Source organism: Python bivittatus, unplaced genomic scaffold (assembly GCF_059951505.1).
Source record: "Python bivittatus isolate LINGU-HERP-01145 unplaced genomic scaffold, Pbiv_v1 ctg000340_np1212, whole genome shotgun sequence".
NCBI classification, from domain to species: domain Eukaryota; kingdom Metazoa; phylum Chordata; class Lepidosauria; order Squamata; family Pythonidae; genus Python; species Python bivittatus.
This window is the reverse complement of record NW_028277056.1, coordinates 13,014,226-13,032,090: the sequence shown is the minus strand read 5'-3', so window position 1 is coordinate 13,032,090 and position 17,865 is coordinate 13,014,226. Positions and strand designations below refer to the sequence as shown.

Sequence of the window (17,865 nt, the reverse complement as noted above, 5' to 3'; positions counted from 1 at the left end):
TCTTGTATTCACTTGAATAATTTATTGTTAAGATTATCAGCCTTTAAAAGCTAATACAGTTTGCTCAAGTGGATGGCTGAAAAGCATCCTTTGAACGTCACAATCCAGAAGTAGATAAAATTATGTGCATGGCACCAGTTTGCTCGAAGTCTTGTCAAATGGTCATGTCAGATTTTCTGAGGCCTGTCAAAATTCCTGTCCATCATTCTTAATACCCACCTCTTTACATGGGTACAGAAAATGGGCAAAATTAAAACAGAGACTGGAAAAAATCCTTTGGGGATGTTAAAGGTAATGGTGGGGAATAATCTCACCAGGTTCCTGATTCCCCACACCCACCGTGGCAGCCATCTGAGGAATGGGCAAGCGCCCTTCCTGAAGGAGACATTTCGTTAGTGAGCTTGTGACATTCTTTAAATCCCAGATGTGTTTACTGGTAAAGAAAAAAAAAAGTAGCCTGCTGCTATTAGATTCCTTTTAGATTCCAAGCAACCTGGCATCCATTTTTTTTGTTCATTTTGAAAGTGTAATCTTCATTCCTGTGGGTAGGGAAGGAAAAAAAAAAATACAGATAGCAACTTGAATGGCTGTGGGAGCTTCAACCTGCAGTGGAGTTTTAATTTTTGGAGGCCACAGTAAATTGGAAGGGACCACAAAGATCACCTAATCCAGCCCTCTACAACAGCAAGAAAACCAGTTGAGGCACCCATGGGAGGTGGTGTCCAACCTCTTCTTAGAAACCCATAGTGATAGAGAACCCATAACCATTATAAGTAGATTGTTCCACTGTTGTGCAGAGCTTACCGTCAGGAAGTTTTTCCTTATATTTAAACAAAATCTAGGTAGTTGCAACTATGCCTGTTATAAGTTGCGGTTATCGAGAATAACCCAGAAAGTTTGTACTGTAGCTCATTGAAAATGAAATGGCCCACCACCCCCACCTTCCAGGGACATACAGTATTAGCTAGAAATTTTGAATAAATTTGATTCCTTGCGGTGGTGCATACATTAACCAGTTTTCTTGGACCTTAGGAACATAAATGGAACCACAAGGCAGGAATTAGTTTACTACTGCCGTACGATCACTCAGAAGGGCAGCTCTCTACGTTTCAAAAAGAAAAAAGGCTGGAGAGGAACCAGGCACAATTGCCCTCCAACATTTGTGTGCTCTAGGTCCTTCACTGCCTGGATCTGTTCTCTGTTGCTAGTTCTGGATCCTGGGAGATCAGCAGGAGTCTTCTGTCCTCCAAGCCCCACCAGGGCTACTGGTGATCTGTAAGGCACCTTTGTGCAAAAACATTTTTGGCCGCCCCAGGCAAAGAAGAAGAAAACTCCATTAGGCTGAGCTTCCTGGAACTGCAACAATATGTGCACAGGAAGATTTTAGCAGTGCTGATAGTTGCAGATTGCATGATACATGCGGTTTCTCTGAATTGATATACAGCATTTGTTTCAGAAGAAGTGAAATCTGATGTAAGCAAGCACACGCGGTTGGAGTTTGGAATGGAGAATTGCTTTTTTAAACTTAATTTGGCGCCCCAACCCCCCATTATGGCACCTTTGTGCAGTGCACAACGTGCTTGTGGTGGCCCCGAGCCCACTTTTCTATGGAATGAGAAGATGGGGATCTATAGTTCTTAGTAGAGGACAGGCCTTTTCCAGTATAAAACATCTGGCATAAGGGTATCTGAATGGACAGATCATTTTCTGGAGATGGTGAATTGCTGCCAGACCTGGGTTAAATGTTCTGGACTATTGTAACCTGTTCCTTAGTGCCATTTATATTTACGTGTCTTGGTTTCACCTAGTTCTGCAGTTGCATTCCTTTTACTCCTGGAATGTAACTGATGTCTAAAACCTGAATATTGTATTAGGTTTGAAAGGGTTGTTGTTGTTTTTCAAGAAGTAAAACAGCAGCATTCAACAAGGTGCAGACTGGGTGGATGGCGGCAAGAGGACTCACGGTTCTTCTATATTCTAATGCCATGTGTAGGATGCATAGAAAACAAGCCATCTGTATTTCTATTTTGGGATAGAGCGTAATGTTCTATAATGAAGATTTGATCCAAGATGTTCTGTTGTGCAAGTGTGTGCAAGTGTGTTAATGCTGAGCCTTAGAAAGTTGCCTTCTAACCTGGACTTTCAGATGAGGGATGTTTATGCCTAATTAAATGGCAAGTAAGAGGGAATTTTGGGGTGCAGTTTCCCTTCTTTATGAATAGGGTGAGGATTTTTTTTCCCATTGAGTAACCTGCATTTTCTCATCATTACTTCTATCTGCCTTTGTGTGTGTGCTTAGCACAGAAAATCCATTAAAGAGGAAATATTTCTTTATTATTTATTTGTTTGGATTAAGCTCCTACCTTTTCTATTCAACCAGGATGATCAACACAGCTAATAAAGGGATCCAAAAGCAGAGCAGGGGGAACTAATCATTGAAATATATAAATATATCTTTGTACCACTGTAAAAATCAGTTCTGAGTACCTGGTTAAAAAGCTGAGATCTGAACAAAGGAAGCGAGGGACCAATGCAACTCCTAAGAGGATACCTTCTGGCAAAGGCAAAAGTCCTGTCCTGCAATCTTCTCAAAGGCCTTCTCTGCAGATCTTATTCCGCAGGCATTCAAGTAACCAGAAATTAAGGTTTAATTTAGGTTTAAAAGCATTTAGGTTTAAAAGGTTAAACCAACACTTTGAAGACCTATATGATCAATGCTCCTCAGTTGGTAGCCCTAAGAGGTAACAGTTGGAAATCCCTGCAGAAAACCTGGTGGTTGTTTTTTTCCTAACAGATTTTCCGTGATGTAAAACCAGTCAGAAGAAGAAAAAAACGGGAGAACCGTAATGAGGAGGTGGGGAGGGGTAGACATCCTGGAAAACTCAGGGCAAGAAGCTGGGCCAATTTTACACATACAGTTGGCAAGGAAAAGATTAAATACCTTTTCTGTCCTCTGCCCTGCCAAAATCTCTGTCTTTTGATTTTAAAAGGAGAAAAAACAGTACCAGATCCATATAGGCAGTTTAGTCCTATTCTCACTTTCTTGCCTGTAAACTCAAGCATATTGTCAGTTCCTTATGGTCTAGCAACTTGCTTCCTGATAATTGAAAAGGGAAAAAAATCTTTTTTAAAAAAATTATTCACTTATTTAAAACAAAGATATGATTTCAAAAGATATATTATCGATAAGTAGACAAAGAAAATTACTAAAGTTACACAATTAATGCTCAGTATAACATTAATAAAAGATTGATCATACCAGACAAAGTACATTTTTATGGTCTAAAAACGCATATAAATCTTTGAGCTTAGTGCCAAAATCTCCGCTGTCTTGCTATTTATAAATGCTAAAAAAGAAGAAAAGAGGAAAAACCAGTTTAAAATAGAGAGAGAAAAAAACCCTACTAAAAATAGCATAGATAAGTATTTGGTTTCTGACTTCCCCCTTCATTGTATTCCAACTGATTTATAGTGTTTATGAACATAAACTTTAGAAAGCATACTCTAAGTGTTTGTATTTGCCTTGCTGCATGATTTATAATATACATGGAAGGCATTCTTGGTTAAATTTAGTTACACTTCTGTTATGGGTATATATACTGTTAATTTCGCCATTGCTGCATACTCTTCAAGTTAAAGTTCCTAATCAGATTTTGTTGGTACAATGTCTTTTTCCCCATGTTGTGAGAAAAAGAAGATTCTTAAGGGGAATGGAATTCTACAGCCAGTACCAAAAGGGTGGGTTTAGGCCGTTTTGACTCATGAATAGCATGATTCAACAGCAACCGAAGGTTGTTCCATAGGAAACAGTGTGTTGCATTTCAATGGCTGGTTAGTTTTCTGTTCTTGGAGTGTAACAATCAGAGCTTTGTTTACTAAGCAGCTCACACAGACTGACTTTTAACTTGGGCTCTTCTCCCTGGCCACCAACATTAAAAATAAAAACAAAAACCAACCAATTATATATGAGCAGTCCTTGGAACACTGCGGACTATTGTACGACAATGGCCAACACAAAATAGATGTTTTTATTTTTTAAAATTTATATGTATTAAGAATTTTCATATAATAAAGACAAATATAAAGAAAGAAAGAAAGAAAGAAAGAAAGAAAGAAAGAAAGAAAGAAAGAAAGAAAGAAAGAAAGAAAGAAAAGTGCAAGAAAAAGAAAACTAAAGTTAAGAACTATATAAATGACTTGCGACCTTCTTTTCAACAGATAATTGCAATCTTATTGTCTGTCCTCCTTCTTAAATATTTTGCAAATCCCCTCACCCCTTCCTTTAATCCTCATCTTTTTTTAATCTTCAAATCCATAAATTATCAGTTCATTTTTTTCTTCTTTCAGCAAAAAGTCCATATAAGGTTTCCAGTCTTTCAAAAAAAAATATTTGTTTGTGGATGTTTTTAGAAAAAGCTCACTCAAATGCAATACATAGACACTTTTTTATTGCTTGTAAAGCACATGTGTCTATGAGTACAGAAAAATATGTACATATAGCTATATATGGCTGAACCATCCTCTTAAAAATACTGTAAATGTCATTCAGGCAAATAGGGTGGCAGGGGACGGGGTTAATAATATATATGAGAACCCTATCATTTAATTTCTAAAATGTTATTTTTATCTCATCTTTTTTTTAAAAAAACACATCATTATCCTAATCAACACAAGAAAAAATAGAAATACATATGACAGTACTAAAGATCAAAATAAACTCAGATAAGAAAAGCAATAAAAAGGGAGAAAGAGCCTGGAAATTTTGTTGTAAACAGAATAATGCTAAAAACGTTGATTTTATCACTTGAATGTCTTATTTCTTGCTCTCTTGTCAAAAAGAAAGGCAATTAAAATGTTGACAAACAACAGGTACCAACAATCCATTGCTGTAAATCAACTCTAGATTTCTCCTTTCAATGTTGCATAATAATTTTTTAGGCAACACCATACTCCCAAATGCATAATTCTTGATATTGATAAGAGTCCAAAACCTGGGCATATATCCAAGAATCTATACAGCAGTTTGGTTGATTGTCTTATTGATTATTTGCCATCAAGTTAGTGTTGACTGTTAGTGACCACCAAGAAAGACCTTCTCCAGGATGAATCCAGCAATTAAATCCAGAGTCATGTTAACACACTAATTGTTTCCATTTCAGAAAGGTAGCTTAGTTGCTCTGTCACAATCAAACATGGTGCCCTTCAGATATTTTGAACGTGAGTTAATCTCATCCCCAGCTCCCATAACTAATAGCAAAGGGATATGGAAGTTGTAATCCAAAACATCAAGAGAACATCTGATTCCATATTCCTGCCATAGGTTAAAGACACACAAACATAATCCTGACATCCTGTAAGTCCCAATATTCTCCATCATTGGCTGCATCTTCTGGGAGTTTAATGTGGGCAGAAAAAAGTGTAAGGAATAGAGTTTACATATTCTGCAGGTTGTTTCAAAAATGGACATCTACATGTCTAAGCATTGCACACAATTTAGAAATCCAAGAGTAACCATCATGTTGGTAGTGCCCTGTTTTTAGCAGTTGAAGTTGGGGCTGGTGTAAAGAGTGACATTCAGAGTAAGACTGCACATGTTAAACCGTGTGTGTATAAAGATCTGGACCAGTGTTTTCAGTCTTGGCAACCTTAAGATATGTGGACTTCATTTCCCAGAATTCCCCAGCCGGCATAAAGTACACACATCTTAAAGTTGCCAAGGTTGAAAAGCTCTGGTCTAGAATAAGGATAGGTCTGTAGTGTTCCAGTTGTTGCTAGAACTACAGCTCCCAGAATCTCTGGAAGCATGAGCATGGTAAGGGATGTTGGGAGTTGTAGTTTAACAAGTTGTTTCTTTGGTTACCAATATTGTGGTTTACAGGTGGGAAGATTCATAGCAAGACTAAGAAAAAATTGCTAAGAAGAAGAAGAATAAAGTCCAACATAATCATTGATGAGGGATATTGGGAACTGTAGTTCAGCAACATCTGAAAGTTCACATATCCCTTTCTCCTCGCCTAAGCAAAGGTATGGAAGAGTCTAGTGCAGTGTTTCTCAACCTTGTCAACTTTAAGATGTGTGGACTACAGCTCCCAGAATTCCCCAGCTAGCCTTGCTAGCTGGGGAATTCTGGCAGCTGAAGTCCACACATCTTAATGTTGACAAAGTTGAGATACACTAGTCTAGTGGTTAGAATCCTAGATCTCAAAGGCCATCAAAGACCATCAGCTACTCCACTCCCAAATCACTGTAAAAAGTCCACTACAGGTTGGACTGTGCTTATGGGAGACCAATTAATTCAGTGTGCTTGAATACACCAGCTCAGTTCATGTTTTTGGGGCAATGAGTGTCGTAATGGCATCTAATAGATATTGTCATTTCAGGGGAGAATTTCTCCATATCCTCCTTGTTGAAAGCTTTAAGCGCCGCTTGTTCCTGAGTGCAGTCAGATAGGAGGGCAAAGGGTTCTTTGGTCTACACAACTCTACAAAATCAAACAGTTTCTATTTTTTTCTTCTTTTTCTCATCCTTGTTTCTCTAGTGCTTCCACCTCTCATTCGGATCACTCAGCACATACCAAATCAGCTTCGGTTATCTCGTCGGATTCTATCTCCACCTCTACAGAAAACTTTTCTCCTGATTTGAGGGTAAGCACTGGAGCTGATCTACACCTGAGCAGAGAGGCATGGGATGAATAAGGCGTACTATGTAAAATTAGATTGGGAGGAAAGAAAAAATACAAATTGTTGTATATAGAAAATACGTACCTAATGGAGGAAGCTAAATTCAGAATGTTCCTCTCCTAATACCTTAATTATTATTTTTTTTAATTTGCAAGGGATGTTTATATTTCACCTTGGTTTTTTTAAATTATTGATGGACATATATGTGTTGTTTTCTTGGCAGCATTATAAAAGGCTTGCTATTGCCCCTTCTTGTGGACCGATTTTTCAAATTTTTAGTCTTAGTCTTTTCTCTGGGGTGTAATCCTGGGCTTTTCTAGTAGTTTCCCATCCAAGTACTACAAGGTCCAATCCTGCTTGGCTTTATGGAGATCAGCCAAGGTCACCAGGTGCTGCCACGTGCTATAACCGATACTATTATGTGTTTACGTCACTGTTCACTGTGTTCACATCCTCAGTGCTATTTGGCCAAAGAGGAAAACATAACTGCTTTTTCATGAACCCCTCCTGCTATGTTTTGGCCTGGCACTTATGAATAGGGAGTGAATGCCACATTAGTTGAACCAACAGCTGATCGTTTTGTTAGCTTTGGACTTTGGGCACATTTCATGTTGAGACCACATGATATAAGTTTCATTCAAGACTCATTTATATGATGTGGCCCCTAATTGAAGTTTTAAAAAAAGCAAGCTACTGTAGTGGAAATAAATGTCTCTTTGCAATACAGGACAAGAAATTCTTACTGAAGGTGTTGCTTATAACTAGCAATTGAAGTGGAATAGTCCCCATATAAGTTCTTTCAACAAATAAGCAAGACTTGCAATTCTCTTTAGACAGTTGCATTATCGCCTTCCCCCTTAAAAATGCCACAATGTGTTGCTATGGATTTTCCCTTCAGCTGTATAACTTTTGGATAAAGATCTAGGCTACAAGAGAAGAGAGCTCAAATTTCATGTCTATGTCTGAATTCAAATTCTGTTGAGCTTTGTTCCAAAGCCCTTTCTGAACAAAACCAACACTGGTTCAAAACAGAGAATTTGGGTGGGGCCAAGCCCAAAGTGAGGGGCTAAATAGGTCCTTTTGTTCCCATCTACCTAGTCTTCTGCATTCTTATGCAGAAGAAAGCTAGATTGGAATAGTGGCTGAAATGCTGGACTAGAAACCGGGAGACCATGAGTTCTAGTCCTCTCTTAGGCATGAAAGCCAGTAGGGTGACCTTGGGTCAGTCACTCTCTCTCAGCCCAACTCACCTCAAGGAGTGCTTACTCTGGGGAAAATAGGAGGCAGGAGCATTAGATATATAAAGGCATATGCCTTTACATATAAAGGCCGCTCAAATAAACAAATAATGAATATTATTTTCTCAATTGCTTGTCTGCCCTTGACCAGTCCTTGAAAATCAAGATAAGGAGTGTAATTAGGGCAAGTATTATAAATTGGAGATTTTAGTTCTCCTTGTTCCAAATAAGGTGAATCTTGGAAAAGTGGGGTTGGCTTATTCACCTTAGCTCCTCAGTTCTCTCTGCCTAAAATCTCCACTATCTATAAGATGTACCAACACTTCTACATTATCCCTCAGTAGGCTCTCTTATTTTGCCCAATATACCCCAGGCTGAGCTGATGGTACAGGTTCCCCTCTCTTGGATTGGATAATTGGCTCTGCAAAGTTTAGGTATTTATCTAAAGAGTTTCTTGTAGACTCCTAGAGATTCCCTGAAAGCTGGTTTACTCACCTTTAACAACCCTCCCCAGCAATCTGCAGCTGATCAAAAGACCTGGACAAACTTTTTTTTTTTTTTTTAACTTTTCCCTTCTCATACTACTTCTCTAGACTTGCCCAGTATCTTACCCTGAGCAATCACCCAACCCCTCTGAGACCTGTTCCTCCAGCTACTTCTCTGTACTTCATTGTGTTTATCCTCTTCTGGAATCTGGAAACATTTTTATTATGTTTTATCACAGATTCACCCTCCATTTTTGGTTCAAAACAATCACTCCCCCAAGTTTTTAAAGTTTGTATTAAGTTGAGATTGGTGATGTGGTGTCCATAGACATTATCATGGTCTCCTCACATGGAAGTTCATTTGAGGAGGAGGAACAGGCCAGAGAAGACACTTCTTATAGAATCAGGTCTTGCAATTACAGTTGGAGCAGAACCACACTGGCTGCTTTTGAACTCAGCTGCCTTAGATTCTGATACATTGACAATGATACATTAGGTATCAAAGACCAGAGAGATGACAAATTGCTATATTTCTTGGAAAAGCACATTTTGTTAGCCCTGCGAGGTAGTCCAGGAAAGAAGCACAAATTCTGTCTATATGGTAAGGTTACATTAACAGAATCTTGCAAGACTGAAAGCATTTCTCCCCTCCTTTCCTTTTACTCTCTGGAAAACTAGGGAGGGCCCCTCCTGAAATGCTTCCCACACCTCCTCCTCTCCTTTTGTGGACTGAGATATCTTGTACATGCCGGCTATCTGGCCTGCGGCTCTCCCTCCTGTTTCCCAAGGTCATTCCCACATACCATTACATATTTCTCTTGTAGCCCAGTTTATGCAACAGGGCTAAAGCACCAGCAGTGTTTGATTTGTCTCCTGTTCTCTTATTTCAACCTCTGATGATGAGTGATGGTGAGATAGGGCTTCAGTTCTTGACTTGTGTTATATCATTTCTTGAGGATTCTTCAGAAGAAGATCTGGAGCTTGTTAAGGTAGAAATCTCTGAGCAGTGGGCTCCTTCTGAAATTCCAGGGGTCAGTTAGGAAGTTGTTGCTCCTTATAGGAAGAACCCCATGGAGCTGCTCCCTAAGAATAGAGAAGGTTCTCCCTCTCATCCCAAGGAATAAGTAGTGGAGTGACAAATTCAAGAGGAGGACAAAGGAGTGTCCATTTGAGAGAATTCAAGTAGTGAAAAACTTTTGATGTCCAGCTGTTAACTGCTGAATGTGTGTTTGCCAGTCCTTCAGTTTGTTGGCATTATTCAGCTAACTTTGAACAAAGGTTGACTTGTTCAGGGTCTTTGCTGCCAGCTAGTGGTCGTCTGGATTTTTGTTTCTGCTAATGAGATGCACTTTTATCCCAAGCAGGACAACTTGGGCTTATGAATAGACGATGCTCACATCTCCAAATAGAAAAATGCTCTACCATTACTCATGACCATTGTTTACTTCAAGAATCATGTTATTATTTCATTTTATATCATCTGGGTTTTGGGGTGTGTGTGTGCTTTTTAATTGTATTGAATATGTTTTTAAGTTTGCATGAAAGGTGATAGTATGAGTTTTTACAGAAATAATTGTTATTGAACCTGCACACAAAAACCTGCACCGGAAATGCAGGAATTTCTTTTTTTGGATATTATGGTAAATATCCCTGAAAGCGTGAAGGGCATGCAGGAATTTCTACCTACATCAGCACATCTGAAACTGGCAAGCAGAGTTCGTACACCAAATCTTCTTTGCCCTTTATTTTTTAAAGACAGCCAAGTTCATAAACCCTCTAGCTTCTGTTCACCTCCTCTCCATTCACCAATTGCCTCCTAATGCAGGAGAATTTAGCTTATTTAGCAGGATCTTCTTTTAGTTTTGTCCTTCCTCTATCTTCTTTTTATAGCTCTCTCGTCATAGACGTGTCAAAGCCCAGGTTACAGTATATTGATTTAGTGCAAATTAGATCAGGGAAAAATTTAAGTTTAGTGCAAATTAGATCAGGGAAAGCCAGACTCACTCAATCTTTTGTCTCTGAGACAAGGAAAACAGAAGTGTCTGGAGTGGGTTTGTGTTTCAAAAGGCAGCCTTAGAAAAAAGTAATCTCCGAATTAGTCAAGGTCCTTGAATATTTGCATAGGTGCCCAACTTCAACAAGAATGCTCTCCTGTAATTATCTCTGGTTGTCATTTGAGAGGAACCAAATTTGAAGGGTGCAAACTGGTGGCCTTGAAGTGACCTCCTGAGTAGCGATGCATTATTTCCTCATGGAGGCTCCAGCGTTCATTCTTATTGTGACCTAGCTACAATCTTTGCTTTGCAAAGCATGTGTGGGTAAGGGAGCTTATTCTTCTGTCATCATATGACAAATCCAGGTTTTGTCAAATGCCTGCAGTGCATTTTGGAACAAGCGTAAAAATAATTCCTCTTTCCTCACTTGAATTTTTCAGAGATGCTGGTAACCACCCATAATTTAATTTAACAATAATTCATAATTTAACACCTATAAGTTCATCAGTAAAACAGTCATCCCTAAATAATCCACTAGTCTTTCTAGTCTGCAGAAGAACACTTCTTTTTTTTTTTAATGTTGAAATAGTAAGTTTGCATTGATTTTTCTCAATGCCTTGCTAATTTATCATTCGAGAAGCTAAAATTGTCTACTTCGCTGCTTCAGAAAATGGGTCTCTCTTCTTGGCGTGATGCATTTTGTTAACTGGTAAGGTGGAGGGGGTACAGAGTATGATTTGAACTTTAAAAAGAATGCTTTTGAAGAAAGGATTTTAAAAATTAAGCTATGTAATTCCTGAAGGTGAAGTGTTATATAAAGGAGAAATTGAGCAAATGCGGAATAGAATGGAGAAAGATGATGAAGTCATTGCAGAGTCGGTTTGTGAGAATCACTGGACAATTGACTCTGTATACCAAGTCTTCATTTTATATCCATTTATATAAATGGATAAATTTATATCCATTTTATATTCATTTATATACACAATGTACTAAAACATAATACTTTTATTTGGTTCCAGCCTAGTATATTGTATGGAACCTAGGCATTTTGCTTCATAAAATATATTTTATGGCTTAACATGCTGTACAAACCCAGCCTATTGTAGCTTATTCAGCAAACTGTGGTTAAACAAACCATGGTGAAAACTTTTCATTATTTTACAAAAGCCACATTAAGCTTCAGGATCACACCCTCGCCTCATCCCCTTTCCATACAGCTGGGAAGAGTGTTTTGGAAGGTTTTATGTTTCATTTTGGCAAACCACAACTGGACATGGCAGATGGCACCGCTGATAATACAACTGACTAATTATAATAATTTAGGTAAACCGTGGTGCCTGAAGTTATGTATTCTGCTAAGTCATCATGTGCTTTGTTGGGATTGGGGCTATGACACCAGTTGTCGTGATTTGTAAGCCATGGTTTATAGCTTAATAGCTTATGTGAACCAGACTACTATGGCTGGCTCACCATGCACACTTAGCACAAATCATGGCTTAATGCAGTGTGTGAGTGCATCAAGTCAAGCCACGCTGGCAAACTGTGATTAACTAAGAACTGATGTAGAAGATGGCAAACTTGTTCTCACAGCTGCATGGAAGGAAGAAGACTTAAGGGGGAATTGAGGCCTGTGGTTTAACGTAACGTGAATGCAGCTATATATTTAATCATGGGGTTTTATCCCCCATGATTAAACAAGCAGATGTCTAATGGTAATGTAGTCTCTTTTCTACTCAGCAGTAAGGTCTACCCCTCAATTTCTCCTGGGGAAAGAAACCTTCATGAAAACTCTTGGGTCAGGGGCATCCAATCCGGGGGAGGTCAAAAAGGTCAAGATGGCAGCCAGAGCCACACATTTGAAATCCTGTGCATTTTTTACATGCTGCGAATAAAAGTGGGCAGGACTTGGATTGCATAGTCACAGATACCATCTTTGATATATGCGTCCTCTTGGATTGCCCCAGACTTAGGGAAGTGATGGGGGGAGAGCGTTCAGAAGAACAGAACAACTGAGACACATGCCCAAATGGGCCAAATAAGAGAAAACAGGGAACTCATTGGCACAGTAGGCACATCTGTGAAATATTAAAGGCTGAGGGTTTTGGGGGGGGGTTGTGCTTCCTTGGGCATTGCCTACTTTGTACCTTCTTCATGAAAAAAATGGTGCTTGCCAAAAGTACAGTGGGGAACTTGGCAGGGGGGAGAGTGGTAGGGGCTCTACTTAGTATTTGGGGAAGGGGGAGGGCTGCAGTGGGTGGAGCAGTGATGCAAGCCCTGGGGCAGAGCCACAGGCTGTGAAAGCCAGGTGAAGCCTGTTTCAAGGTGTGCATTACCACTTTGTTCTTGCCTGGAAATGGCAGGAAACTGCCCCAAGGTGTTAATTCTTGTGGACAAAGCAGTTCCAGAGGCCCCCAAAACAGGGTCTCATGGGGAACTTGCAGCCCACAAGCTTCAGATTCCTTACTCCTTGGTGTAAAGTCTGGCTGTATAAATGAATGGGAAGCTCTCCACTAGCACTATTTCTGTTTGTACAAGCATTCACCAAGACAGCTATGTGGTGTAGGACTAACGCCCAGGAGACCCAGGTTCTAACCCTCCATTAGGCATGGAACCCAGCTGGGTGGCTTTGGGCCAGTACCTCTCTCAGCCCAGCCTACCTGACAGGGTTCTTGTGGGCAAAAAGAGGAGGAAGAAGCACATTGTGAGCCCCCTTGAGCTGCTAAAGGAAAGGCAGGCTAAATCAAGTAAATAATCACTTGGGGTATAGCAGGGTTATTTTATGTAAAAAATTACAATTGGGCAGTAATTTGTGGAGGGGTCTGTCACATCCATGGTTACTGTGGGTGGGAGGGTCTGCAATCCTGGAACCTCAGGGCGGGCAGAGCATTTCTGCAATCAGTGATCTAAGTAAACGTTAAAATGAAATTCAAAAAGAATATGATTTCTCTAGAAGGCATTTGTACTCTTAAAGCCAGACCACCAAGCTTTGCCTAAAAAATGAAGTGTGCTGTAAGATTTTAAATATTAGCAGTTTCTATTATTTCAATGCACGGGGCAAGATTTCCTTTTGGGACCAGTTTTCAATGCTCAGTATTCAGTGTCTGGACTGTCAGGTTGGCTGGCTTTACAGTTTTTCCATTTGCATCATTGTAAAATGTCCTATCTGCCTATAGTGTTTCTACTTTATTTAATTTGTTTTCTTTCTCCCTCATGTAATGCCAAAAAGATTTTAATGAATGATTTTTCTATAGGATTAGTGACTTTTTTCTGGCTTCGGTCATTCCAAGCTCAGTTATTCACCACATCTGTTTCTTTAATCTTCACCAAAAAAATAAGTAAAAGCACTTTTACGCTAATAAAATAGCGTTATCATTAGCTAGTTTTATGTGAAAACTATAGAGGTTTTCACACAGGAACTTGCAGGAATCCTGTATATTGTAAGATATAATGACCTTATACAGATACAAATATGCTGCTTTTATCTACTGCTTTTACAAAACGGGAGCAAGGCTAAAAATATTTTTCTATTTGGGGGCAAAAAAATCACCAGAACCCAAAAAAAACTCAAGAGAGTCTAAATTATGCTCTTTTCCTGTTGCCAAAATTTCTCTGGTCTTCCTCAGGAAGACCTTCCTTAGTTTTGTAAGAAAAAATGTTCCTATCTACTTAGTTGAATAGGCCAGAAGTTTTATTTTAAGATACAGTTAATTGATTAATTCCAGCATTCATAGATATGATATGATATGATATGATATGATATGATATGTTCATTTGATCCGTTGATTCATTTGATTTTTTTTTACCAGTCACAATCTCAGCCGCTTACAATTTCCACGGTATAAATAATTTACATACTGTAACAATAACTAAACCACTGATAAAATTATAAAACTTTGAATAAAAAAACTATTAAAAAGTTGGCAGCATCTATACGTCAAAGGGGTCTTAAACAGACCTTTTTAAAATAATTTCCTGGAACCTAACCAATTAGGAACTGATCAGGTTTGCGGGGGCAAGGAATTTCATCCTATGGGCACCACCCCAAGAAAACAACATCTCCCATCTTGTAGGTTTTCCTAGAAGTTCTGCATCAGGCACGTTGAAACTGAGTGCAGGAGACAGACCTTCATGCCAAGCCTTGCTGGTTGGGCTTACATTTTTTTCTTATTATTCTCTTGTGGGGTAAGTTTCAAATGGTTGATCTGTAAGTATTGAAGGTTAATGCACCTGATATTTTGTTTGTGCTTCAGGTCCTCAGAGAAGCTAATAAATTAGCTGAAATGGAAGAGCCCCCTTTGCTACCAGGAGAAACTATTAAGGACATGGGTAGGTACAGCTATTTCTCTTTGCATTTTCTCGCCAAAGTAAATTGCAACAGTTTGATCCTTATATCTAAATTTCAGACATGGGAACCCCTGGGGAGAGTCTCTATTTCACTATTTGCTTTTTGCCCACACTCTGGCTCTCTAATAGGGAAGCTCTTATTCCCATTAAGCACATGGCCCAAAGTAAGACCATTCTCTGAGAAAGCAGCCTCTGTTAAAGATCATGGAGATTGCTTTAAGAGGGCAGGGGGCATTTTTAAAAGTGGGAACTTCGCTGGCAAGGGAAAGGCTGACGTTCAACTTTCCAATGTTTTCTCCTTGGGGGTAGGAGGTGTGGAATCTTCTCACTTATTATTTAAAATACAGGTAATCCTCGCTTAACAACAGTCATTGGGACTGGAATTTCCATCGCTAAGTGATGCAGTCATAAAGTATGACATCACATGACCGCGCTGCTTAGCAACAGCAATTCTGGCAGTTCCCAGGTACTGTCACTAAGCTAATCACTGCAGGTCATTAAGCGAGGACCTCACATGACTGTGACTTCCGACTTCCTGCCAGCTTCCCTGTTGATTTTGCTTGTGGGAAGCCGGCAGGAAAGGCTGCAAATTGTCATCACATGACCATGGGATGCTGTGATGGTTGGAAATCCAGGCTTGTTGCTGCGTGCCTGGATCGCAATCACATGACTGCAGGGGCACTGCAATGGCCAGAACTTCAAGGACTGGTCATCAGAACTACTTGTTCAGCACCATTATAAGTTCGAATAGTCGCTGAACAAGTGGTCATTAGCTGAGGACCACCTGTAATATCTATCAATATCAGTGAAATCCATTTTGGAGTTTGATTGGCATGTGTACAAGATGAGTGTATGGACCTAGTCTCTCCTTCCCAAAATCCTGCCCCAAATGACTAGCATGATTTAAAATAAATCTTTGGAAGCTTAATCTTAACTGGAAGGGGGTAGATTTTCAGGACTATAAGTGTGCCTGAATAAAAGCTAAGTAACAATGTGTAGATGATTAAGTGGCAAGAGCTGTATGCCCGCAGAGGGTTAGCCATGCTTAATAAGGTAGAGACTGACCCACCACTGGTATTTGGGCTTCAGTGTGCTGGTGTAGAGGTATTTTGGCTGAAAATCCCAAACAGGTTCCCTACCACTGATATGTACTGATAGAGGATGCTATTATGTAAGTGCTGGTACTGTATATATAAAATGATACCATCCAGGCACAAGAAGAGAAGTGCTGCTAGACAAGATTTTCAGAAATGGAAGAGCAAACTGCATTTCTTTAAAAAAAAAAGAAAGTTTTAAAATGTCATAAAGTCAGAAGACCGAACAGTCTATTGAGGACTGGAACCTCCTTGGTGACCTTTGAGAATTAGTTCACTTGGAGTGTAGGATAGATGGGGTAGAACTAGAAAACTGGAAGATGAATGAAACAGAGTGGCTGGGCATTTGAATAAGAGCTCCTGCTAGAGATAGTTGGCTTCAGGTCTTTGTTTATATGAATTACTGCTCTGGTTCTAGCTGTGCATGGGGCTCATTAAAATAACTTCAGGTTTGAGGAAAAGTTTAAAGGTTAAGCATTTTGTCAGAGATTCCAGGGGAAATAATTCCAAACTCTATGCCTCTCTCATTCTCAAATCTGTCCATAAAACAATAATGTCAGACTGTATTTATTTTTTCCTGCCACGAAGTTTAAAATCCTGTGTCATTCTTCTTTGGTTAATGTTTCATAACCCAACACACTTCTCCATACCAAACTGCAGAAGTACTGAGAAGAAGCTCTTATTTTTCCCTTCCCCAGTGGGCATAAATCCAGAGTTATGCTTGTTTCATCTCAGAAAGACAGGGGAAAAAAAAAAATTTAAACCTCGTGGCAATGGTTCCCTGTGGAAATATTTATAATACTTCTAATTTCTTTCCTAGCAAAAGATGTTACTCATATCTGCCCATTTACTGGAGCTATTCGAGGAACTTTGACAGTTACAAATTACAGACTATATTTTAAAAGCATGGAAAGGGTAAGGCTTAATAAATTGCTTTTTACTTTTTCTTGTTTTTGACGGCTTCTTAGCTATTATTTGAAGGGGGGGGCATAGCTCAGTATAGCTCTGTGAGCTGTGATGGAATGTTCTGCCTTTCCAGTTGGAGTTATAAAACCTCACATGCATATATATTAAGCAATTATACAATGGAGACTTCAACATTAAGTAATCAGCTCAGAACCATTTTTTTTTTATTGTACCACAAATACTTCGATGCAGCAGTTTCTTTTTTCCTAATGTTATACTCAACTTTGGATGAAAAAGTCAAATAATGTTATGCTTGTAATATCAACATCCTACATTGTCATTAATATTAATAGAATATTTCATTCTCTTTTCTTGTTTTCCAGTGCTCTAAGTCAGTATTTCTTAAACTTTTTTCTCTCAGGACCCCTTTCTACCCTTAAAAATTATGGAGGACCAAAAAGGGGCTTTTGTTTGCATGGTTCTATTTATCTATATTTACCATATTAAAAATTAAAATGGGTGCATTTGCTGTCACTATCGCTTCTCACCATTGTTTGATGGGATTTTAATATTGTATTATTTTTCAGCATAGGCTGGCAAATAATTTTGATTTTGAGGACCCCTGAGGGGGTCTTGGGGGACCCCCAGGGGTCCTAGGACCACACTTTAAGAAACACTACTCTAAGTTATCTAAACAATAGAATGTCAGTAATTTTTAATTATTACTGCATAAATATCCTTGTATTGAAACAATATAATGTATCAAGATTTACAACGATATAATAAAAGGGGGGGAAGGAAAAACTCACCTGTGAAGCACTGGAGAGCCATTGCCAGCAGTGTAGACAAACATGGGCTAAATGAACCAGAGCTTGTACTGGATATTCATCAACGACCCTGTTCATAGGGCTGTGCAACACTTTGGATTCAGTCTCCAAAAAGCAACTGCTTTATTTTTTGCACCATGATGGCAAAATTCATGATAGCCATAAGAAGGTGCAGGCGCTCTTGCACACTTCAAAGCACAGCTGTAATATTCATGTTTCCATGTTAGGCTATTATAACAAAACAGCCACTTTAAACACTGCATTTTCTTATACCATAAGCTTTTGTAACAACTG

At 39.1% G+C, this 17,865-nt stretch overlaps 1 protein-coding gene across 4 annotated transcripts in view; it reads left to right on the top strand.

The window, feature by feature from the left end:
• Window positions 1-17,865, top strand: part of MTMR2 (myotubularin related protein 2) — a 45,639-nt gene that overhangs the window by 2,542 nt on the left and 25,232 nt on the right. For 3 of the 4 annotated variants that reach the window (XR_015796088.1, XM_088140596.1, XM_088140595.1), the window contains exons 2-4: window positions 6,539-6,644; window positions 14,651-14,726; window positions 16,659-16,753. Coding sequence is in view for 3 of the 4 variants with exons in the window: in XM_088140596.1 (XP_087996722.1) it covers window positions 6,539-6,644; window positions 14,651-14,726; window positions 16,659-16,753 (277 nt within the window). In the remaining variant the exon portion in view is untranslated. The remainder of the gene's footprint in view (window positions 1-6,538; window positions 6,645-14,650; window positions 14,727-16,658; window positions 16,754-17,865) is intronic. The other variant, XM_088140597.1, reaches the window with a different exon arrangement.